General features: G+C 43.3%; 1 protein-coding gene across 6 annotated transcripts in view; it reads right to left on the bottom strand.

The window, feature by feature from the left end:
* Positions 1-24,978, bottom strand: part of SNX13 (sorting nexin 13) — a 96,829-nt gene that overhangs the window by 22,640 nt on the left and 49,211 nt on the right. For 5 of the 6 annotated variants that reach the window (XM_054990863.1, XM_054990867.1, XM_054990864.1 and 2 more), the window contains 9 exons: positions 24,786-24,874; positions 24,133-24,232; positions 22,609-22,802; positions 22,041-22,145; positions 16,590-16,722; positions 15,598-15,635; positions 8,677-8,746; positions 6,292-6,464; positions 4,556-4,663 (listed from right to left, as the gene is read on the bottom strand). In XM_054990863.1, the coding sequence (XP_054846838.1) occupies positions 4,556-4,663; positions 6,292-6,464; positions 8,677-8,746; positions 15,598-15,635; positions 16,590-16,722; positions 22,041-22,145; positions 22,609-22,802; positions 24,133-24,232; positions 24,786-24,874 (1,010 nt within the window). The remainder of the gene's footprint in view (positions 1-4,555; positions 4,664-6,291; positions 6,465-8,676; positions 8,747-15,597; positions 15,636-16,589; positions 16,723-22,040; positions 22,146-22,608; positions 22,803-24,132; positions 24,233-24,785; positions 24,875-24,978) is intronic. The other variant, XM_054990866.1, reaches the window with a different exon arrangement.

Here is a 24,978-nt window from a genome sequence, read left to right as displayed (position 1 = left end):
GGGAGGGAATCTCCACACAGTCATGCTGAGACTCACAAAATTGGACAGCTCTTGAAAAAAAGCTAGAATATGTATATAACCATCCTACTTCCCACAATCAAGTTAGACATAGGACTGCATACTCAGAGACAGAACACAATAAGTAAAGTTTATTAATAAACTGTTTATCTTATAACTGGTTCACATGATCTTAATCCCAAGAGGCTCTCTCTTTCTTCTCAAAAAAGGGCAAGCAGCTCAGAAGGAGCACTCATGTGTAGGCCAGTATTCGATTTTAACTTGGATGAGAAGGGTGTTCTGATTGGTGTTATAAAGCAGTATACAACCTAGAGTAGGATCCTCTGATGGGCAAGATCTCAAGACATGTTGAAGGACTCTGTATCCAAAACCCACAGGTTTAATAACTAGCGAGGCCAATATAGTAGCCTTGCATAAATCTTCCAGCCATGTTTTTGTTACTAATTGAGCCCAAGTTGCAGCTCCTTGGACCAAGTACACTGTTATTCTTTCAGGTATGTATTTGTATCTCAGGATATGTAGCTATCACCGTGCAAACTCCTCCTCTTCAAGCATCATCCCCCAGTGTCTTCAGGCACTGAGTGGCCCATCCCATCTCTTGAACTGCTCAGTTTGATGCCTCTGGCCATTGCTGGACTTCTGATAGCAGGCTCTGCCAGCTGACATCATCCTTGGTACTTCCTTCCTCCTCAGCCTCCCTCAAGCTGTCACAAGTCAGCTTTGCCAAGGAACAGGGCCCCACTTGTCTCTGCTGCACAGAATAGCTCAGGAGGAAGGGAAAGGGTCCTTCCAGGCATGGGGGCTGTTGTTTCCAATAAGCTGGTGTTTGGTGGCTGCCAATTCCTCTGGGTAGTGAATGGGGAAGAGTAATAAGTTTGAATATCTCACACATTTGACTAACCAGCAACCCCCATTCCTATGAGTGGTAGATAATGAAGCTTTTTTACTAGGTTTGGATTTCCAGAAAGGGGAGGTTGAAGTTCTGGACAGTAGAGTGGCAAACAGAATGCCTGGGTACAGTGGAAGGCAGAATTCACTTTGGTCAGAAAGGCCACCTTTATTTATGAAACGAAGACCTTAACAAAAGGAGGGGGCTCCCAATTCAGGCAACAGTGACTGCTATCAGAAACAGGAATTTAAGTGATAAGAACTTCAACAAGACATTTCAGACAAGCTTGATGAATAAGAGGTAAGAGCTTGTAGCACCACATGTAGCTTCTTAGTTGAAAACTTGTGGTACAGTTGGAGGAAGCAATAAGGATGCACCATTGATGAAAGGCTTTATGTGGGAATGTGTGGAAATTGATTGCTAAGGCTTTTTCACAGATGTCTGGACAGCTCTGCACCATGCCAGCTTGCAAAAAGCTCATCACAAGTGGAACATAGTCTTCTGTCAGATTTTGGAAAATGTTTTTCTTCTGCGCCATCTAATGCACACTCTTCAGTTGACATTATATATGTGAGTAGCTGAAACTTTTCTAGAGGCTAGAAAGGTCACTGTGACCTCCACTGAACCACCAAGGCTTCTGTTTAACTTCCAAGCAGTTAACTTCCAGTCAGAGTTTAGGTGACAAACTGGGCCTTGGGTGAGCATGTCCCATTCTGCTGGAATTGTCTATAATGGCTCCATATACCTGGATCAAGAACCTAGGCCTGCTGGGCCAATATAGTACTAGACAAATCACTCCTGCCATCTCTGATCTTGTTTTCTTGATGAGCCTGGCAATTAGTGGGATCGGGGGGGGGGGGAGAAGCATATGGTAGCCTTTCCAGCCACTGAGATGTTATAGTGCATTTCTTCTGCTTCTAGACACTGGAACTTGGAGAAACACCTCTACAGCTTGTTGTTCAATGGAGATAAAACACAAGAGGTACCCGGGATTTTCCCAGCTTCTGATGACTTGGACGTTTTTATCCTCCAGAGACCATTCCCCCAATTATCTGATGACTAAAATAGGAGACTCCCACTAATATGCTCTGTCGGGGCTGAAAGTATGTGACTGTCTGCCCAGGCTGGCAGCAAGAAAGCTTCATGATGGTGACTTTTGAACATGGATCCTCTATGTCTGCTTTTCAAGTTCAAGTCTGCTTTTATAATGAGGTTGTTTCATCACCTTGTTGTATGGAGACTAATGCTGGTCGAACTGCCGCCAATTCCAGCACTTTTGTTTTTTGTCCGACCCCTCCTGCCTGGCTTTCTATTCCTTGTGGTGGGCTTGGGTCTCTAGTAACTTGAACAACCTGTTATGCTTGCAAGCATTGCCTTTGCAAAGGAAGATAACATCCATCAGCCCATGTTCTGCTTGACTGAAAAACAGGGACAAATTCTGCACTTCTACTTGGAATGTTTGCAGTAGTCCCCCCAGAACCAAACTGAAGCAAGGGGACCAACATCATACCAGAGAATCACATCCATTCCACCCAAACCAAACTGAAGCAAGGGACACTGTTAGAACTCAGCCCAACAGAAGCAAACTGAAGCAAGGGAATGCCTTGTGTTTGTAGCAGGGTATTGCTTGGTTCTGTTTTCTGTGGTGTGTCCCCACTGGCTGAACCCAGTGTCTGGCTGTTGTGAATGACACTGGTTCTGTTGGGCTAAGTTGCAACAGTGCTGCTTGCTTCAATTTGATAAGAGGGAGTGTTATACTTGTCTCGTCAGCTCTTGCTGGCTGTAGACTGAAATCCACCAGTGGATCAAGTTCATTGTATGCCTGGGCTTTTGATTGCTCCACAGAGCCTGTCTTCCAAGGAGGATGCAGCCCAGTGACCTACTTAAGATCGTGCTGATACACTCAAGTAGCTGAAGAGCCCACCCACCCTCCTTTTGGAAGAAGGGAACGCAAGTCCCTGAAAAATGAGAGGAGAGCAAATAAGTAAAAGAAGGAAGGTAAAGACATTGAAGAGCCCAGGTGTCAGATCTCCTTCAACAATCTTGCTTTCCTTGTTGAGGCAAGAAATAAGATGAGGGGATTTCCTTCTAATGTGGAAGACAGGAAGGTAGAGCAAAGCCCTATCTCTAAACCAGATAGAAGGAAACATCCATCACTCTCCAAGTGAGAATATGAATTTACCTAGAACATAGTGCTCCAGTGCATTACAACCCAACTATTAGAAAAGCGCCATTTTGGGAGTCCGCCGGGCATCTTCAAAATATGCAACGAAGCGGCAGCTGCCTCGCGAGATTGTTATCGAGTTTTCATCTAGGAGGGTCCGGGACAGTATCCTATATAATTCATATAATGCGGAATTGGACTTTCTGGGAAATAAAGTCAAGATATTGAAGGACGTTCCATTTCTAGTGCGGAAGAAAAGATTTAAGTACAAGATGTTGGCAGCTCTTTTGAGGGAAAGGGACATGAAGTACAAATGGCTACTCCCAGAAGGAATTGGGTTTAGTTATAAAGATAAAGCTTACAAGATTAATTCGGAAGATCAGCTAAGGGATTTTGTGGATAAAAATTCAGAATTTGGACCAGACACCAAGCAAAGAGAAGAGGATCCGAAGCCTGAAGGGAGGGGGGAGGCAATGAGCGCTCCGGCGGTAGCTGCGCAGAGGGAATTGTGCCCGAGGCCCAGGGGAGGGAAAAAGATTTAATTTGAACTGTAATTTGTAATTTGTATGATCAACCACTCCGTCACTATCTTATTAAGCTATTTTTTTTACTGAGGCAGTATGAAGGGAAAGCATTGAAATGTAGCGTTTAGTGTTTGTAGATTGCCTTCCCATTTTTCTCCACCCCCCCTTCCCTTTCTCTTTTTTCTCCTTTCCTTCCCATCCCTTGTGCTATTGTAGTCTTTTGTAGTTACTGTTTTGTAGGTTATGTATGTATGTAGTAGTTTTGTATGTTAGATATAGAAAAATAAAAATATTATAAAAAAAAACAAACCCAACTATCATTTCACTGGGAAGTTCATAGAAAGGGTTTAGAATGTAAAATAAGATTCTCCACATACACTTGTGCTTTTCGTTTAAGTCTAGATTAGCATTTATATAATAAATAAAAAACACAACTACTGGCATACACAGAAGGTAATAGTCTACAATGTTTATTGAGCACAAAGCTGAAATGTTGCATATATATCATTATGAGCAGCTGAACAGAAAGCAATCTTAACATTGAGACTAATCAGCAGAATTTTTTCCTTCTTAATATAAGCTAGAAAGTTCAAGAAAATAAAAGCTTGTGGGGAGGAATCATAGAAATAATTAATAGACTTTATAAATTTATAATCTGGATTGGGAAGCTCCTTAGAGCTTGGTCAGACAAGGTCAGTGACTGCACCACATTTTTCTGGCCCACAGTTCTCTTGAGACTTAAAGCCCAAACTCGTCAAAACACTGGTACCAGAAATATACTTTAGCTATTAATAATTCTTTGACTGAGAAGGTCCAAAGCTCCTAATTTATGCTTGCGCTATATACATCTAGCCAATTTTGTCACAACTGAACATGTTGTAATTTTAAGAGCTCAAATAAAAACCAAAAGAATAATTCACACATGCACTCCTAACAGAAAATATGAGTTACAGGACATACCTGCAAATATGCATTTAAATCTTTCTTCCTTTTTTCTAAAAATTCTTTGTCCATGTTATTGAATGTTTTCTTACCAGGAAGCTTCAATATACTTGCTAGGTTTTCAAACTAGAAAAAATATAAGGCATAGAAGAGTATCTATTTAATTATACCTAGAATTTACATTAAACTTGAATTTTCATTTGCTATTTAACATACACATTTCTAGACCAGCACAGACATAACACTGCCAACATCTTAGTCATGGAAAAAACATGGAGGGGGGGAATCCCCCCTTTCTTTCTCAGCATTAATCATGATGAAGTGTTAAATCTTCACTGGGGCTAGTTTTTAACCCAAATAAAGATTTGGCTAGTTTGAAAACCATAATCAATCACATTCAGTGTTGGTGAAGACACAATAAAACATAGCTAACTGTGACTAAGAATGGGAAAGAGATTTCTGAATCTCTATTAAGGAATCACTTAACACATTTCATGTGAGTACAGAAATTAATAGGGGCGATGCACATTAATGACTTGGGTTCCTAATTTTTGTTAAGTGCTTGAGCAAGGAACCTGTGTTGTTTCCACACCAAGCCAATGGACCCAACAGAAATGCCTGCAGAAGGAGATGGTAGTGGATGTTTTCTTACCTTCCCCTTCTCCCAGCAGCCTGCTGTTTGTCCCAAAACAGCAAGAGACCCACATGAACAAAAAGCACCATGGTACATAGAGCTAGAGCAAGGAAAGGGAAAACATTCCACTTCACATCAATATACCCTTATGCGAGCCTAAGTACTTCACCAGATCCTATCCATAATGTGTCACATGTTCTCACATCTATTTTGCAAACCAGTAAGTGATGGGAATAGCAATAAAATATGTTTATAGGACAAGAAACTTTACAGACAGAGGCGAACAGTTGCCAGAAATCCAAGTGTGAACCATACGCAGATGTCTGCCAACCACACAAGGTACCCCTTATATATTTTTTACTTATCGTGAGACCTCGAGTGTGCCACTTCCTAATAAAGGACTCTCAACAACCAGTGTTAGAGCTTTGGAAACTTAATGGATTATTAATCAGCATGTCAATTATTATAATACTAAACTGTATATGCCAAGTTAGCCAAACAGATTCTTTTATGCTGGCTCTTTGTTGATCACTTCCTCTGAACTCTGAGGTAGTTCAGATTTTTCAGGCTAATAACTACAAAAATCTCTAATGTCCAGGCTCTGCATTTGCTTAGCTTGGCCCCAACCCCAGCATCAGCCTTCCCCTCCCTGCTACCCTTTTATCTTTTCCACTGAAACTTATCTGAGGGCAACAACAATATGGTGTAACCTCAGTTGGTTACTGCATCACTGTGATGCCAGGATTCCTAAGAATCGTAGTATTGGACTTCCTGCGTCCTGAGCAGGGAATCCTGGGGGAAATACAATTCCTGGCAATTCTATAGCCCACAAAGCTTCTGAATGTGTGTGAGAACCTACCAAAGACTACACACCATTTCCCCCACTCGGACTGAACTTGGCAAGAGGGTTGGTATGGGAAGACCTCAATATGTTCCTCGTAAAAAACACAACAAAGACCCAGAAAAGGCCTGAGCTTATAATGTGTTGATTCAGGCCAAATCAAGATCTACTCACATCAGTTTATTTTAGGCAACTCCAATCCAAGATACCCACCTATCTCTAATTTGAATTAACGACAAAGCCACCCAGCAACATGCCCCTTTTAATTGTGACCATTACCTGTTCAGTAATCCTCATGTGGAAGTCATGGAAATCACTGTAACGACGGTATGTTTTCCACACTTCTTCACCAGTTGGAGTTCGACGACGAACAGTGATAGCATATAGCGCGTATGTCTTGCCATGATCATTACAAACTCCTGCCATGGCATATGGGTCATAGTCAGCAAAGACTAGCAATTTGAAACAAAGAAAAATGGAAAAGAAAAAAGGAGATACAGAAAAGAGGAGGAAGACGAAAGGGCAGAAGAGACAGGAAATGATGTTGGAAAACTACAAAACTAGAGACAAGATGGATATGCGCAAACTGAGGAACAAAATGAACTGTGGTTCTATGTGAGAAATCCTTTGTAGATAGCATTCTGCATTTAAAGATGCTGCAACAGACATTTTCTTTAGGTCCAGAAGTCTAGCACACTCCAAGAAACACAGAATGCATCTTTGGGTCAATTATCTTCTTCAAAGATGAGGGGACAGGAAATTGTTTTCAACAGCTTAGTTTGTTTTCCTTGTTTAATTAGCACAATGTGCCTGACTACTTTTGCCACTGACCATCCTGTCAGCAGCTGTATATACACACTACTGCTAGGCATGCTGGAAATCTCAGCATTGAATCTTCATAAGCAGACCTTGGGGAGGGGCTGTCTGAGAGGTACAGTATCTGCTTGGCATGCAGAAGGTCCCACGTTCAAACGCAGTAGCTCCAGTTAAAAGGATCAGGTAGTAGGTGATGTGAAAGAACTCTACCTAATACCCTGGAGAGCTACTGCTAATTTTAGTAGAAAATACTGTTCTTGACTGAGCAAGAGTATGATTCAGGATAAGGAAGGTTCATGTAATCTTGTATGTGAATTCAAACAAGACTGAATTATGGCAGAGTATTGTGGAACAATATGTAAAGGGTTCTACCCATTTCTTATAATGGGGTCCACTGACTATGGGGATTTTTGCCCGAACAGGGCAATGGAAGATACCTTTCTCTCTTTCCCTCTCATTCTGCTAAGCAGTACGTTTTAAATATTCCTCAGTTAGATGGTTGTTGTGGGTTTTCTGGGCTGTATTGCCATGGTCTTGGCATTGTAGTTCCTGACGTTTCGCCAGCAGCTGTGGCTGGCATCTTCAGAGGTGTAGCACCAAAAGACAGAGATCTCTCAGTGTCACAGTGACACTGTGACACTGAGAGATCTCTGTCTTTTGGTGCTACACCTCTGTGACACTGAGAGATCTCTGTCTTTTGGTGCTACACCTCTGTGACACTGGACACGTTCTCCGGCCATGAAAGCCTTCGACAATACATTCCTCAGTTAGCTCACTGTAACATGTAATGTATGTATTTTGATGGACTGCTCTGCCTTTTGTATGCCATAATGGGAAATCCCTTAATGGGAAATGGGAAATGATGCCAGCATTAATATCAAGTCTAACCACTTGTGCATGTGAGAGTTTGTATGGCGAGATATTCTTTCGGAGCCTAGACCAGTGTATAGAGTACAAACCCTCAAGACCGCAAAGGCTAGCTATTCTATCATATAGAAATAAAACATCAGTCATTATTACTGCTGATAGAACGTGAAGACTGGTGAATGAAAATCTATTTTAGGCAACTTAAATGTTATCAATATGTACAGACATACATTCCAGTCTATTCTCCTGTTTCGTGGCTTAACTCTTTACAAAGATTTAAAAGTTACAAATGGGAAAATTTCTTATTATTGTTTCTGTTTGGAATAAAAAACACCTTTCCTTATGATAGAGACTTGAAGAGCTGTTTAATTTGTTACTAAAAAATAAATCAGGTCATAGTACAATGAAAATTTTGTACCATGTTCAGTGGAAATGCAAGATGAATGTCAGATGTGAACAAATGCAATTGATGGAATGCATGCCACTGAATGCAATTAGATGGAGACACTATTATTATATATAATAAGACAAAAAAAGTCTAATCTTATACAGTACAGAGTTCTAGGCATTTAGGTACATACAAGTAAATGGCTTTTTAGTAACTCAAAAAAATTCACATGAAGCAATTCCTGTAAGCCCAAGGGAGATTTAGATTGGCTCTACTCAATCAGTAGTGCCCCTCAACAAAGGTAAATTTAAAAAATGATTTGTGATATGGTATGTGGGTCAAATTTTTTCACAGCCAAAAAAAATCTACTAGGCGCTATCAAACCTTTTGCTTAATACTCAGCAGCTCTTTGTTCCTGAGTCTGTTAAGCCAGCAGAGATCACGAAGGGGAAAAAAAGGTCAAAAGGATAAGGATTTAGAATTAAGAGATCCATAATTTTTTAACAATATAATCATTCTGAAGGAACATGAAATATCTACATAAGCATAGTGATAACATCCAAATATTAGAAAGAAGTCAGTAATGAACTCACCAGTATCTGAAATACAAGCACGTAGTTGTACGAACTCATCAGTAGACACATTTGAAAGGTCATCTAATGACTAGAAGAAAATAGACATCATTAAAACTTGTCATTTAAATATGTATTGTATTATTAGCAAGAACAAAAAACTGGTTTATCAGACCAAGCAGTCCATCCTATCCAGAATTCTGTTGCCAAAACCCTATTGTCTTTTAAAACGAGCAAGCAGGGCACAAACCCCACGTTTGTCCTAGGCATTTAGTATTCAGAAAAAATACTGCCCCTGAACATGGAGATTCCATGTAGGTATCATATCCATAAGCAATCAGTCTAATAAATGCATCTATCCCTTTTGTAAAACCACCTAAGCTCAGGGCGAATTATGCAAATTGAGACTGCTTGAGACTGCAGAGAGTCATATTTTTGAATGCCCCCTACTATGGAAAAAATAAAAATCTTCATGTAATAAACACAGCATATTAAAAGGTTGAGTTTATCCCCCTCACAGAGGTGCTAGTTTTTTATTCATTACAATGACCAAGCTAGTTTCAAAGCATATATATAGCAGAACAAATGTAGCCTCAAGAATGATCACCTAAGATCTTGAGTGCAAGTGTGGTAACTTAGTGGTCAATTAGCTGAACAAAGATTCAGAGATCAAGGTTCAAATCCTCATTCTGCCAAGGAGGTGCCATTCTCTCTTAGCTTAACGCATCTCACAGGGCAGTTGTGAAGATAATATGCTGATGACTAGACATGGGCATGAACCAAAAAAATTTAACGAACCAGTGGATCATGGTTCGGTGCCGGCCACAATCCTGAATTAGCGAACCGCAACGAACATCTCCCGTTGCTGACCCGGCTCGTGGTTTGTGGTGGCCAAAGCGGGGCACGCCGGTGTTTCCAGTGATACAGGAACGGTGGGTGCTGGCGGCCGCCACAGGGGCCTGGCGGGCACGGAGAGACGGCGACGAGCCGCCTCCCCTCAGGGGATGGGGAGTCTGGCCGCTCGCCAGCGGCACCCCCATGTGCCTGACCTCCAGACCGAAAAGGAGCGTGCTGCTATTCCCTGCGAGAAAGGAAAGGTGTGTACTGGGGGTGGCTGCCAGGCTTGGCGGGCACGGGGAGCGGGGGGTCTGGCTGCTCACCGGCAGCACCCCCATGTGCCCACCCGCCAGGCCGAACTGGAGCACGCTGGTATTCCCGGAGTGGGTGGGAGAGGACCTGTCATCATGAGGAGGGGGAGGGGGAAGATCCCCCAGCATCCGTGGGTCCTCACCTGAGGGTCCCACCGAGGAACAGTGTGGCGGAGGCAGCCAACAGTACACACTTTCCTGCCTTGCCAGAAAGGATGGGAGGGAGAGGAAGGACCTGTCATGTGGGGGGTAAGCGGGAAGATCCCACCACCAACCTCCAGGCCAAAGAAGAGTGTGCTGATATTCCAGGAGTGGGTGGGAGAGGACCTGTCATCATGAGGAGGGGTGGGGGAAGATCCCCCAGCATCCGTGGGTCCTCACCTGAGGGTCCCACCGAGGAACAGTGTGGCAGAGGCAGCCAACAGCACACACCTTCCTGCCTTGCCAGAAAGGATGGGAGGGAGAGGAAGGACCTGTCATGTGGGGGGTAAGCAGGAAGATCCCACCACCAACCTCCAGGCCAAAGAAGAGCGCGCTGGTATTCCCAGAGTGGGTGGGAGAGGACCTGTCATCATGAGGAGGGGTGGGGGAAGATCCCCCAGCATCCGTGGGTCCTCACCCAAGGGTCCCACCGAGGAACAGTGTGGCAGAGGCAGCCAACAGTACACACCTTCCTGCCTTGCCGGAAAGGACGAGAGTTGTGGGAGTCATTCCCACCCAACTGAACGAGGTCCCGTCAGTCCCGTTGACGGGTGCCGCCACACTGTCAACCGACTGTATCCATACACAATACAATTGGTTGTGCGAGCACAACCGAGCTGTGTAACCAAGGAGGGAGCAGTAACAGGATAGTCCCTCGTGAAGCAGGGGCTGACCTGATCCGCCATCCTGCCTTTGCGGAAAGTAGGGGATGGGCAGGACAGGAGGCATTGTTTGGACGGGTCACAGTGGGTCCTGAGAGGGGGAGACGGAAACGGGACAGCAGCAGCAGCAGCAGTAGCTGACATCGGCCACCTTCCTGCCTTTGCGGGAATGACATCAGTTGAGCGACCCATTCCCCCTTGCTCAGAGGGCTCTGCGTTTGCAATGGATGGGGGCACCGCATGGCAGAACTATATGTGAAACAGTGAGGAATATGGATTTGAAGGAAGGGATTTTATATACCACTTCTGTGCCTTTCAGTATTCTGTGTCTTTCAGTATTACATGCCTTGCACTTTTTCTATGCTCAGGAGCCAATGTAGTATTTGTAATGCAACCTGTAAGAATATGACACTTGAAACAAGAAGACCAAAGAAGAATGTAAGCTGAAGCTGAACTCTGTAAGAACTAAGGACTAAATATATTGCTTGTAGGAGATGCACTTGTAGAAATATTACACATATGTTATATTAACCTATAGGATTCCAATAAGATTCAATACAAGAGAGCCTTTTGTAGAAACTGATTTATGCAGCAAGCTGGATTGGCCACCTGTGGCATTATCTCCCTCAAGGCTGCAAAAATGGGAGAAAGGGCAGAAGTGGGGGAACATTCCTTTCTGCCCATGGACCCCAGTTATCTGAAGGCTCCAAGGCTGCCAAATTGAGACTCCATGGCGCCATTGAAGGTAACAGTAGCAAAAGGGGAAGATGTCCTTCCAAGGGGAACAAGCGCAAGGACAAGACAAGGGGCTGCAAAATTTGGAATTCCCCCAAGTAGGTAGCCGACCCAGAAATTGTGTCTTCCAATCAGACTGACCCTAGACACCTGTGTCAAAGACTACGAGCCAATAAGATAACAAATATTAGAATATTGTAATATTATTATAATTAACCTGAGGGTATTAATTGCTTTGCACTTCTATTGTAGCTTTGATGAGCACTGAGCACGAGGGAATCCCTTTACTTTTGTGTAAAGGGGATCTCATCCATTGTTTAATTAAACAATCCATTTGCTTCAATTCAACAGGACTCCGGGACTAATTTTTGTCATTATGATTGGCTAAGAGAGAGAAAGATACCACAGAAGTGCAAAGTTTACGTATAACAACAGTTCCTGAGCTGCTGCGCAAGTGCCCAACGGAGGCTGCCATCAGCAGCATCACCCACCTTCCTACCTTGCCGGAAAGGATGGGAGGGAGAGGACCTGTCATGTGGGGGGTAAGTGGGAAGATCCCCCCGCAACCGCCAGGCCAAAGAGGAGCACGCTGGTATTCCCGGCATGGGAGGGAGAGGACGTGTCATTCGGACCGGAGGCCTGATCCCCCAGCCACCGCGGGTCCTCACCCGAGGGTCCCACTGAGGAAGAGTGCGGCGGCAGCCGCCTCCTGAGCCACCAGCCTCAAGGTTGTAAGCGGCGCTGTCCCAGACCCCGAGGGAACAACCAGCGCGGCCTGACGGAGCGCTCTGCTCTCACCAGCATCACCCTCAGAGCAAAGTGATCCTACCACTGACCCCCTTTCTCCCCCCCAATGGATGTTTCACTGGGTGAGGAAGGAGACAGGCTCGGGTGGTGCCTCTTCAGGCAGCGAGTCAGGGCCATCGAAGACAGGTGCTTTGGGTTTTTGCCCCTGCGCACCAGGACATCACAGGCACAGCACCACACCACACGGGGGTCATCAGGAAGGGCCTGAAAGTGCCTCCATACGGAGGCCTTGTAACGCCGGCTGCTAACTGTCCCAGGGGAAGGAGGACGAACAGTTACAGGCTGCGCTGCAGGGCTGGACACGGACAACGGGGTGAGGGGTGGACTGCGGGAGGGGACACCACCGAGAGTCTGGGATGGGGACGGGAGGGATCTTTCATAACACACATACCATTCCTCCAGGGATCCATCGCCCACCCACCCCTCGTCAAAATGTTGAGATTCTCTCCCTCCTGCGCAAAGACCTCTTGGGCCTCCACAGCCCACATAGGTGAATTGGGGGGAGTGGCAGGACTCCCTGCAGCCCCTGAGCCACACCCAAAACTGCTTTCCACAACTGAACCAGGAGGACTGCCATCGCACTTCATCCCACAACCACCCTTGGCAGCCAACATAGACTCATTGTGCCACCAAACTAGAATTAAGGAGGACAGGAAAGGAGATGACTGTGTGTGCTCTCCGCCGCGATGCCCACTGAGCTCGGCCCCAGGGCCTGGCAGCAGTCCTGGCACCAGAGGGAGGGAGGGACTAGAGCCCTAGCCCACCGCTCCCACAGACCTGAACAGATCAGGCACTAATGTGAGCCCTCAGCCGAGGTACCCACTGAGCTTGGCCCCAGGGCCTGGCAGCAGCCCTGGCACCAGAGGGAGGGAGGGACTAGAGCCCTAGCCCACCACTGCCACAGACCTGAACAGATCAGGCACTGATTAATAATCAATGTGAGCCCTCAGCCGAGGTGCCCACTGAGCTTGGCCCCAGAGCCAGGCAGCAGCCCTGGAACCAGAGGAGATAGATTCCTATCCCCCAAAGCCAAGCTCAATTGCACTCTCTCAGTCTCTCTCTCCAAAGGCTAGCAAGCGGCAATCAAGAGCTCTGTCCCACTCCACTGCTCGCAGAAAGTGAAACCCAGCCTGGGAGACCATGGTTATTTATAAGCATGGGTCCCATTCAGCAACACAGGAGGTCTGTGTTTGGCCATCAGAGCTGCCTATCAGGGTTTGCAGGGATGAGATTGGAGTGCCCATGGCTACAGAACACCCCCTTCCCCCTCCCTCCCCTGGGTGTCTTCTCCCAACTTGTAACTGCTTTGCAGCTCTGTGGTTGGAAGGAAGCCCTGCTGATCAAGGAAAGCTGGGCTTCCATTCGGGTTTCCAGGGCAACAGAAGGAGGGCAGACAGAGCTCAGGCATTCCCCTGGCTCCGTTGCCAGGGGAACAGATTGCTGGCGCCTGAGTGTCTGGCTTCCTGAACTGCGCCCGAACGAGGCCTCTCCCGACTGCTGGTTTGTTGGCCGTGGCCGATCACGATCCACCAGGTCATGATCACGCGATCGCCATTTTCGTGGGTTTTTGAGGTTCGTAATGTGGTTCGTGCCCATCTCTACTGATGACACCCAGTTGTATTTATTGATGGGCAGATGGATGATACCTTGGATTTCTGTTCAGGACTTTGGACACTGTGACTGTGTGGACGAAGCAGAGTCAGCTGAAGTTGAACCTTGTGAAGATGGAGGTCCTTTATCTGGACTGGGAGTTGTTGAGCTCGGGAATCTGGCTCCCAGCCTTAGATGGGGCACCTCTGACACCTGAATCAATGGTGAACAGCCTGCGTGTGATTCTGGATGCCTCCCTGTCAATGGAGCCTCAGGTCTCGTCGGCTGCCAGATCTGCATTTTTCTACATTCGGTAGGTCAGGCAACTTGCTCCCTACCCATAACCTAGCTACAGGTCACTTTCAGATTGGACTACCATAACTTACTCTAAGCAAGGCTATCCTTGAAACTGACCCAGAAATTGCAACTGGTCCAGAATGCAACAGTGCACAACCTCATGGGAATCCCATTTAGGACACACATGTCCTGTACTGCGCCAGCTGTACTGGCTCCCAATTGAATTCCAAACAAAGTTCAAGGTGTTGGTGTTAACTTTCAAGGCCTTTAACAGACTAGGACTTGTATATCTTTGGGACTCTCTCTCCTTGTATGTTCCCTGGAGGGTTCCTCTGCAGATCAACATCTGCTTTTGGTTCCTGGCCCCAAAGATGTTCACTTGGCCTCAACCAGCCTGGTGGAACGTTCTCCCAGTTGAGACCCAGGCCCTGCGGGACTTATTACAGGTCTGCTAAGCCTGTAAAATGGAGATTTTCCACCAGGCCTATGAGAGTGGTTAAGGAGCTGGTGAACTATCCTGCTGGTCCCTTGCCTGTTCTGTTCCACGCCACTGTCCAATGAGATCTGTTGTGCCTACCCAGAATATGTATTGATATTTTATTGTTTTATAGTTTTAAACTATAATTTATTATTTTTTGTATATATATCTTTTGGAATTGTGGTTTTATGATATTGTGACCCGTCCTGAGCCACCACTTGTGGGGAGGGTAAGATATAAATCCAACAAATAAATAAACGAATGAATGAATATAATGAGGAAGGGTAAAATCTTTTGTTCCTTGGAGAAGGGTGGAATAAAAATATATTACATAAAGGTATTAAACTGGGTACTTTCTTATTAAGCTACTAAACACTTGCAGTTCTAATAAAATATTTACCATCTAGTACAACAGAACTTATACAGTAAGATTTTCTGGCAAGGACAGATGATACGGAAATGTGATTTCCATGGTGACACAGCAACTCGGTTTTTTAAAAAAGCGATGGCACAGGATAGAAAATCGTGCAAAAATAAACACTTTTGCTATAAGTACATTTATAAGTATCACAAATGAAAGAAAACAGGTCCTTGCAGAGGCACACATTACCCGTATTAGCATACCTTAATGTCACTTATTCTTTTACTCTCCAGGAGATCAATTCTTAAATGTCTAAAATATCTTAAATAAATATGAGCACATTCTGAAGCCATAGGGATGTGATGTGATGTGGAGCAGTCCCTGTCTTTGAAGTGAATGAGCAATTTAAGCTTCTTAATCTCAAACATACTGGACTGAGCTGGCAATCTATTTAAGGAGGATCATAACCATTTATAAAATTATGGAACACAACAGACTGATTTCATTGTCAAAATAAGCAAGAACTAACTTTTGTCATTTGAGGTCAAGTTTCTTTACAAATAAAAAGTGTCTATATCCTCAAACTACATAGATGTAGTTTAAAGAAGAACATACAATTTTCCCTAGGTGGAAGCACACACTCATTTTTTAAGGTACACTTACCAAGTTAATGCTTCCTGTAGGAGACCCATTAAATGATTCTGTAATAAGAAAAAATATACATAAATGCTTTATTTTTATGATGTCCTGCCCTGGATGACTCAGGCTAGACCACTCTCATCAGATCTCAGAAGCTAAGCAGGGGCAGCCCTGGTGAATACTTGGATGAGAGACCATCAAGAAAGCCCAGAGTCACAATGCAAAGGCAGGCAATGGCAAACCACCTCTGAATGTCTCGACTTGAAATCCCTATGGGGTTCACCGTAAGTCACCTGTGACCTGATAGCATTTTGTACCACCATTTTTATGACAAAAAGCAGATGGACTCAATTTTGGCATGTAAATAAACATGACTCTCAGTGTTATCTCCCAAGACTTCTCAGTAAATAGTAAATATAACTTAAGATCCAAATCTGGATGCAAACTACTCCAGTCCTAATACACTTATGACTGTACTCAGATATCATAAATAATAGGTGTAGGCAGAAAGGGAAAAAGGAAGCAGGAAAAGGGGAGAGGCTATGGGGTTTTTCAAGAAAAGGAAAGAGGAAATAGTAGCAGAGAGGAAAATAAGATTTCCCCTGAAAGTCCTTGTGGGTTCCCCACTTGTAACATTATAATCCAGTGCTCGCTATCCTTCTGTAAGAATAAAATTTATACAATGAAAACTATTTCAGTTTTGCATATAAACCCAAATGTAAATTGACTGTAGAATACAAATGAATGTTACAACTCATACAGGAATTACAAAAAATTTGTACAGTGAGGAAATTCCCTTCCATTGTCACTCATCTGCGCCGGACCTCTCTTGACAATTCTTCCTGTTTGAGTAACTGGAGCTAAGTGGGTGACAGGAAAGGGTTTCAGCATGACTTGTAGTCTCATTTTACTGGATTCTTCCTGTATATTATTCTTAAAGTGTTACAACCCTTGAGCCTATGCGATTAGGTAAGGTAAAATATTTAAAACAGACTCAAATAAAGCTACTAACTTACCTCCTTCACCATCATCTGATCCCCTGAAGCTAGGATCTTTCAGCATATCTAGCTCAGCAAGCATTCGCACATACAGTACATGCTGTTTGAATGAAGGGTAGAATCTCTCATCCCGTAGCATCAACTCATATACCTTACAGAATTAAAGTTAAGCATTATCCAAGCTATATAATTACATTATACTAAGACAATATATTGCGTATATATTGTTTAGTTGGTTGTGCCCTTAAAAGCTCCATGACAGACATGAAGGGTGCAATCCTAAAGACACCTTTCTGGCAGTAGTGCCACTGCCTAAGATGGGACTTTTTCTGTGCAAACCTATTTAGGATCATTCCCTGAGAAAGAAATTAGTTCTCAACATGGAGATGTGAACTCACTGAACTTCTTGCCATGCAGGCATTAAAGATGCATGTACAAACTTCTAGCTCTACTCTCATGAAAGATAAAAGTATCACCATCAATACATTTCAGAAACTCTGGGATGTTGTATAAAATGGGAAGGTTTGTAAGTGCATGAAGTAAATGGCTTCTAAACTAGAGACAGAACAGATATGAAGGTAATGTATGTTAAATTCAATCATCAACTTAAAAGAATAGCTTGAGTATGCTTCAGACTTAGAAATTTAAAATTCAATTTCAAAAATATCTTAAAATAAATTCTACTAGGAAAAAACCTGCTATTGAACATCTGTGCTTTCCTTATTCTGTACTTCAGTATCTCAATAACTTAAACATTAATAACTGACAAACTTTCAACATCTGCAACTTTTATACTTTTAAGATGCTAACCAGCTATGGTTTGTTTCAATGTATTTTGGAATTCAGACGCTGGTTTGAAACTTTAAATAAAAACTTATCCGTTAATTGTTGTTGTACAAACACAACACAGTAATCTGGGAAGGGAAAACGGTTGCACTTACCTGTAAGTGTTGTTCATTGAGGTCTTCTGTGCTTGCCTGCTGAACAGTAGGTTCTATCTCTAAAATCCCACAAGGAGGCATTTGCCCCTTCCCAGAGTGCATGCATGGGCTTGTTTCCAGCTGAAACAGCTCACTCTCCGGGAGGAGCGATGTCCCTGACCCTCAGTTTCTCCTTAGCCGCCAGGCCCTCCAGGTAAGTAGTGAAGCGCACTCAGTGGAGGGAGGAAGGAAGGTATGTGTGCCTGCACAGAAGACCTCAATGAACAACACTTACAGGTAAGTGCAACCCAGTTTTCATTTTTGGTCTTCTGTGCAGTCCCGCATGGGAGATTAACATGCCACTTACCCATGGAGGAGGGATCTTCATCGGAACAGCATTTGCAGGACCGCTTGACCTACAGCCACTTCCCTCCTGTTACGTAGTACCTGATGAAAGTATCAGATGAAGTCCATGGGTCAAACCACACGAGACAAAATACACTTGAATTACCCGTGCAATTCGAGTGTATTTTGTCTTGGGTGGTGAGACCCCATGTTGCGGCTCTACAGAAGTCTTGTAGAGGAACACCTTTGAGCACAGCTGCTGAAGATGCCTGTGACCTGGTGGAATAGGCATGGACTCCCAGCAGATAAAGTAAGTCTGTAAGATCATAACACATCCTAATAGCTTGAACTACCCATTTGACAATGATTTGAGAAATAGCCTTTTAACCCTTATTAGAGCCTGCATAACAAACAAAAAGTTGGACATCTGTCCTAAATGATGAGGTATGGTTTAAATAAAAGAGTATAGCCTTCCTCATGTCCAGAGTATGTACAGTCATTTCTGCCTCAGACGTCAGAGAAGAAAAAATATATAACTAGTATTAACTCTTGTGAGTTGTGAAATTTGGAAACAGCCTTCGGTAAGAACGCCAGGCTGGGTCTTAGAACCACTTTTTCAGCATGAATTTTCAGGAAAGGAGAATCCATACGCAGTGCCACTAATTCACTTACTCTCCTGGCAAACGTGATGGCCATCAGAAATACTACTTTAGTAGAAAAAAGTCTTAAGGAACAAATGCCCAGAAGCTCAAATGGCTTAGTCATCAGTTTTGCCAATACCAGCTGCAACAACCACTGAGGTACTATTTGAGCTGCCAGAGGAAACAGGTTTTAAAGGCCTTTCAGAAACAGTTTAGATAATGTGAGAAAACTGCCTTTTTGTCTACAGGTGAGTGAAATGCTGAAATTGCAGTCAGATACACCTTGATGGAAGAGGAAGAAAGCCCAGCATATTTAAGGCTCAAAAGATATTCCAAAACATAGGCTAAAGGGTATGTGTATGGGGTCAAGACCTCTACTCCCATTTATGGGCATAAGAACGCCTAGTATTAGGCTAGCATTTAATATAACCACTGCTACATCCTGAGGGAGGCCACTCACTGCAGAATCAACCATGCCATCAGTTTGAGTATGGGTATGTCGTGATAGTGCACTCCTCAGTATATATAGGAGATCTGTTACCAATGGTAAGTGTTGAAATCTGCCCTTGGCTATCCGAAACAAACTGTGAAACCATCCCTGATGTGGCCAGAAAGGAGTCATCACTAGGAGTGTGCACCCAAAAAATATTCGGGTTTCCTAAAGCGGGAAACAATTAGGAATAACCTGAATTGATTCGGGTGTTTGAATCACTTCGGTATGCTCCATAAAGATTCGGAGCACACCTCACATCAGGTGAAGCGAGCAGCGCAGCATTTGAAAGCACCCCTTGGACGCTTTAAGTTCCAGATGCCCTGTGTGGCTTGCTTCACCTGGTGGGAGGCAGAGGAGGTTCCCTCTCGCATTGGGTGAAGCAAGTGGCATGGCGTTTGAAAGTGCTCCTTTTCGTGCCGCTTGCAAGCGGTTCAAAAAGGGGAGCTTTAAGCTTCCCCCTCGCATTGGGTAAAGCAAGTGGCATGGTGTTTGAAAGCAGCATGAAAAGGGTGGATTTCAAACTTCCTGCCCTTCTGCTTTTTTCCCCCATGGGAGGAAAAAAGCAGCAGGGTGGGAAGTTTGAAAGCAAGCAGCACTTGAAACGTGCTGCAGGCCCAGCGACTGCTGCTTTGCCTGAAGCTTCTCAAAGTGATACAAATCACTTTGGAAAGCTTTGCTTCGGGATTCCCAAATCTGCTCAGCAACGCTGGGGCCGATTTGGGAATCCCGAATCTTTACAAATTGGGCCCAATTTGGGTTAAAAACATCTCTAGTTATTACTTGGGTTAAAAACATCTCTCGTAATTATTACTATACAATTAATCTTTTCCATCTGAATTTTGCTGATGTCGCGAGCTTAAGATCTAAGACTGCAAACGAACAATTGGGGGGTAGCAGTTGCAATACTATTCTGAGTGTTTCCATTCTAAATTTACACATTCTGACCATCTTATTCAAGTCCCTCATGTCTAAAATGGGTTAATCCCCCCATCCTTCCGGATTATTCTTTCTGGACCATTCTTCTGGAATAAAGCCCCAGTCTGGATTCGGACATAAGTACCTGTTGTACTGCTCTCTTTTCTAGCAGAGTTGACAACTCTTTAGCCAGCTCAGGTAACATATCTCAAGTAGAATTGTGAGGAAGACTCAGACACGGAGAGCTGTTACTCAGTTTTATAATGGTTCCTGATAACTTCTAATATCCAAACATCTGTGGTGATGGATACCCAGGCTGAGTAAAAATGGGTTAGTCTATCACCAGAAACAATAGGCTCCCCTTGTGCTAGTCAGAATTGTTACTGACTTTGGCTCAATATTCTTGCTCCCCACTGACGAGACACATTGTCTTGACTTACGAGTGGGCTTACGCCTCTGATACTGCCCTTGAATAGCAGATGTTGGATGATTATAAGGATACTGATGCTGGTATGGCTGGGATCTGGAATATCAACTTCTGCACTGCTGCTGCTGTTGTTGTTGCGGCCTGTAATTCAAGATAGCTGAGAGGGTCTCATGGTTTGCCGATCCCTTCACTTTAGCGATGAATATTCATCAGTTTTCAAAGAGAATAATGTCTCTCCCTCTAAAAGAAAATCTTCCACCTTACCTCTAGTCTTAATATGTAAAGCCATGGACCAGAGCTATGCATGCCTCCAAAGAACTACTCCTGATGCTAGAGCTCTGGTGGAAGAATCAGCGAATCAGCCATGTGCCTTCTGGCATTTATCTACTGCTTTGAAAACCTGACCACTTCTTCTTGAATCACCATGACTAGGACCTTGTGACCCTCCGGCAGACAGTTGTTATACACTGCCATCTTATTCCACAGAACTATCTGGTAAGCCCCCATAATCGCAGCATAATTGACAATTTTTATATTGAGGGCCGCAGGCATATAGACCTTTCATCTCAGGCTATCCAGTTTCTTTCCTTCTCTGTCAGCAGGCGTAAAGTGGTGACCTTGCCTGTGTCTTGCTTACATCTCCTCTGTAACTAACAATGATGGAGGAAGACGGGTGAAAGGAAAAAGACATTTGTTTTCCTTGGTCTTGGCTTTCTTGGATAGAGAGACATAGAAACTGGTTTCTGGCATAGTGTAAACATTAAATCTATAAACCCTCAATCATGGGGAACACTATGATAGACAGGTTAATAGAATAGAGGTGTTGCACTATCTTATCCAGAAGTGCCAAAAGTCAACTGACTGATCCGAGAGGGAGTTGGAGCCAATGATCTCGGCGTACTCAAGGTTGAGTGACGTCACTGGATCTGAGGTGGTGTAGTTGGGACCGCAGGGACTGGTGCCTCTGAAAGCATGACAGCTGGAGGTGACAGATCTGACTGATTGGCGAGCTCTGAGAGTGTAGAAAACTTAACCAATTTAGTAGATGGGCTAGTTATGGCTGACAATGTCCATTCCCATAAAGTAACCTTGAGCCTGGTAGCTCTTTCTGCTCTGGCGATAGGGGTGAAGCTCTGGCAATGTTTGCATGAGCTAATATTATGTCCTTCCCCCAAGCAGACAAGGCAAAAGGAGCGCCCATCCATTTTAGGCATTTCTGTATTGCATGTACTGCGTTTTTAAATAAAGCTTTTTCAGCCATTCTGACAGTGTCTCTCCTTTCATCCAAGCAAAGAATAAAATTGGCAGAAGATTGCTAAGAAGAATCTTTCCAACTAGTGGCAAAAAAGGAACTGGGGGTGGGGGGCATCACTCCTAGAGAGCGGGCAGTTTTTTTGGGGGGGGGAACCGCATATGCTCTCTGGGAAGGGGCAGATGTCCTCTAGAAGAATTTTAGATATAGAAACTACTGATCAGCAGGACTGCGCAGTCTAATGTGGGACTGCACAGAATATCAAAAAGGAAGGGGAGAATTCATATGTAGAAAGGGAGGTTGTAACTGGTAATTTTCAATTTGCACTAAGCAATAAAAAGCAAACTACAGTAGTCCTGAATAGTGGAAACACAATATTCCCAGGATAATCTTTAACTTCATAGTAATTGACAAAATCAGTCCTAAACCAACAATTTCCACAAATCCACATGATACAGAGAAGAAATGTGCCATACCTTTCGCTGAACCTCATCAAAGATTTCTGGAGTTGGGTCCTCATGATTCAGTTTTTCTGCCAGCTTTGCTACCAAGGCGTCATCAATATTAACTCTTGGTGATGCCTGTAACAGAGAGCTATATAAACTTGTACGCTGTATGACTATCTATGACTATTGTAATGCTATCTATTTGAAAAAATTAAAACACAGCCTCTGTTATTACAGAGAAAATAAAGCTAGGTCATATAAAGTAACAAACATGCAATAGTTATTTAATTGAAACCAAAGAATGGTCCTTAGATGTACCTCCACACTGAAGTGAAACATAGTTACTTAAGTGAAAATCAAGTTGTTTAGGACATGCTTGCTTACTAATGTCCTTAATCAGCACATTCCAAGTATATAATCACCATTTGTTTTACTTGAAAAGGTTTAAGCACTTGTTTAAGATTTTCCCCACCAAACAAATGGGATTATGAAATTCTTTGGTTTGGCTGTGTCATAGCTTTGGCTAGACATAATTTATATGAAAGGCAAAAGGTGCAATTACAGTCTGCTCAGCTTCCTCTTAAAAGGCAATTCCTACCTTCTCTGACAAATACTGGTCATAAACTCCAACTGCAGCTGTTCTTAACAGGTCTTTGGTTTGAGTTGTCTGATGCCTTCCATCTTTCTTAGGGCTCAATAGAACAGCTAGCTGCTGTTGTGCTGTAACTCTGTATCCTTCTACTGTCATCCAGAAGAAGAGATGCGCTTGGCCTCCCACCTGCTGCATGTAATCTACAATCAATCAATCAACCAACCAATCAATCAATCAATAAAATTCCATCATATCTTAAGAAAAATATCTAGGGAAGTAAATTGCCTTCTTTAACTGAATGTGTCTCTTCAAGGACAGATAACATACTAGGTTGCTGGGGGCAACTTTGCATGCAGTGTTTCTCAGAATACTCTCTGCCATTCCAAAGAAGAGCGGAAAATTATTACTTGTCAAGACTCCAGTGCAGCCTAAACCTGGAGGGCACTCAGTCTGCACACCGCCATCAAGCCCTGGCCGGAAAAAAAAAGAACCACAACAGCTAGACAGATCAACAAAGATGTCTGTTAAACAGCAACAGGCCAGAACAGGTAACATGGTATGGCTGAGCACCACAAAAGCATCCAGAACAGACTTCTGTGGTTTGACCATCTAGTCTACTCTGCTGCTACTTTTCATTCACCACTAGCTTGCCTTCACCTCATCACACCTGCTTACTCCATTCCTAAGCCCTGTTCCCCTGACTTGGCATGGAATGAGTAAAACCCTATTTTGCTCTGCGGATGTGACAGAAAGCCTTAATTTAAAAAAACCACTGAAATTTTACCTCACAAATTTCTTCCAAGCCAAGAGGATCTCTGGAGACATGCTGGTTTCTAAGAACTTGTTTTTAGGGCCAATATATTAGGTCAACCTTAGTTTCCCAGTGTTAAGCTCTTTTAATTTTCTAAGGGTAGTAACTTGCTCCAACATTATTTATTAGAGTATTGCTTTTGGACATATAAGCATGTACAACCCCCCTCCCTTTATTTCTCTAACATACTTGCCAGCAATGAATGATAGCAAGCAGCTCTTAGTGAAAAGGGGGAAAATCCTGCTAATTGTGGCTAAAACTGACCGAATAAGTTGTAGCACACTAAGCTAACAGTGGTCTGTGGAATTCTTTAGCCCAAGAAGTAACTAGTGGGCTTGTACTTAACACAAGTGGAGGGGGTAAAAATTATTTCTTCTCACTTTTTGTAATGCAAACATAACAGTTTGCCAGTTTGGTGTAGTGGTTAAGAGCGGTGAGACTCTAATCTGGAGAACCAGGTTTGATTCCCCACTCCTCTGCTTGAAGCCAGCTGGGTGACCTTGGCTCAGCTCTCTGGAGCTCTCTCAGCCCCACCCACCTCACAGAGTGGTTGTTGTGGGGATAATAATAACATACTTTGTAAACTGCTCTAAGTGTGGCATTAAGTTGTCCTGAAGGGCAGTATATAAATCAAATGTTGTTGTTTTAATAACATTCTATGAAGATATTTCATAGAAAATCACAAAACCAAAAAGATAGAAAAACTAATGTTTTCTTACCCATGAAAAATTGTAGTGCAATATTGTCTACAAGAATGTTGTCCAGAGGAAGTGTGCAAAGTTTTCCACATTTTACCGCTAGTTTCACAGCATCTATTTCCTAGATAAAGAACACGGTGCATTAGTATGTTCTCCAGTTAAAAGAAACATTATTACAAAACACGACCATTTTAGAAGCCCTCTGTATACAATTTTTGCAGCAACCTGCTCTTTCTACATAGCAACACATTCTGTAGCTTGATTGTCACTTTGAACCATCAGCAAGGCCAGGTTAGTAAACAAGGCTGGGAAGGGAAATTTCCTTTTAACGCCACTCTGTGATAACAGAATCATCAGTGGAATACATTTAGCTGGGGAATGATCTAAGCTCAGGATTGACTTTTTAATCTAACAGGCCCATAATAAAAAGTAGTACTATTGTTACAATGATGGCACAGGAATTTGCCAACTTATAATCAAACCAGTGTCATCCAATGGTCATCCACGTGTACATATAAAGAGCTCAACAAGGTGTGACAAATAAATGAAAACAGTGAACTCCAAAATACTGATGCAGTATTTTTCTGTTATTAACCTTTGAAGCATCTTCTTAAGGATTAGCCCAAGTAAATATACATTACTGTAATATGTTATAGCAGAGAAAATATACTTACTTTTCCTGTCTGCAATCTCAGTATTCTTGTATCACATACTTTCTTCACAAACAATAAGCTATTTATTTGATTTTTTATAGTGTTGATATCTGAAAATAAACACACTAAGAAGTAAAATTCAAAAACACAGGAGGTATTCATTGGATTATTGTGCTGTTATGACAAAGTAAGCACTATTTCAAGTCGATGCTTT

This window comes from Eublepharis macularius, chromosome 11 (genome assembly GCF_028583425.1).
Source record: "Eublepharis macularius isolate TG4126 chromosome 11, MPM_Emac_v1.0, whole genome shotgun sequence".
Lineage (NCBI taxonomy): Eukaryota > Metazoa > Chordata > Lepidosauria > Squamata > Eublepharidae > Eublepharis > Eublepharis macularius.
This window is presented reverse-complemented; position numbering and strand designations above follow the sequence as displayed.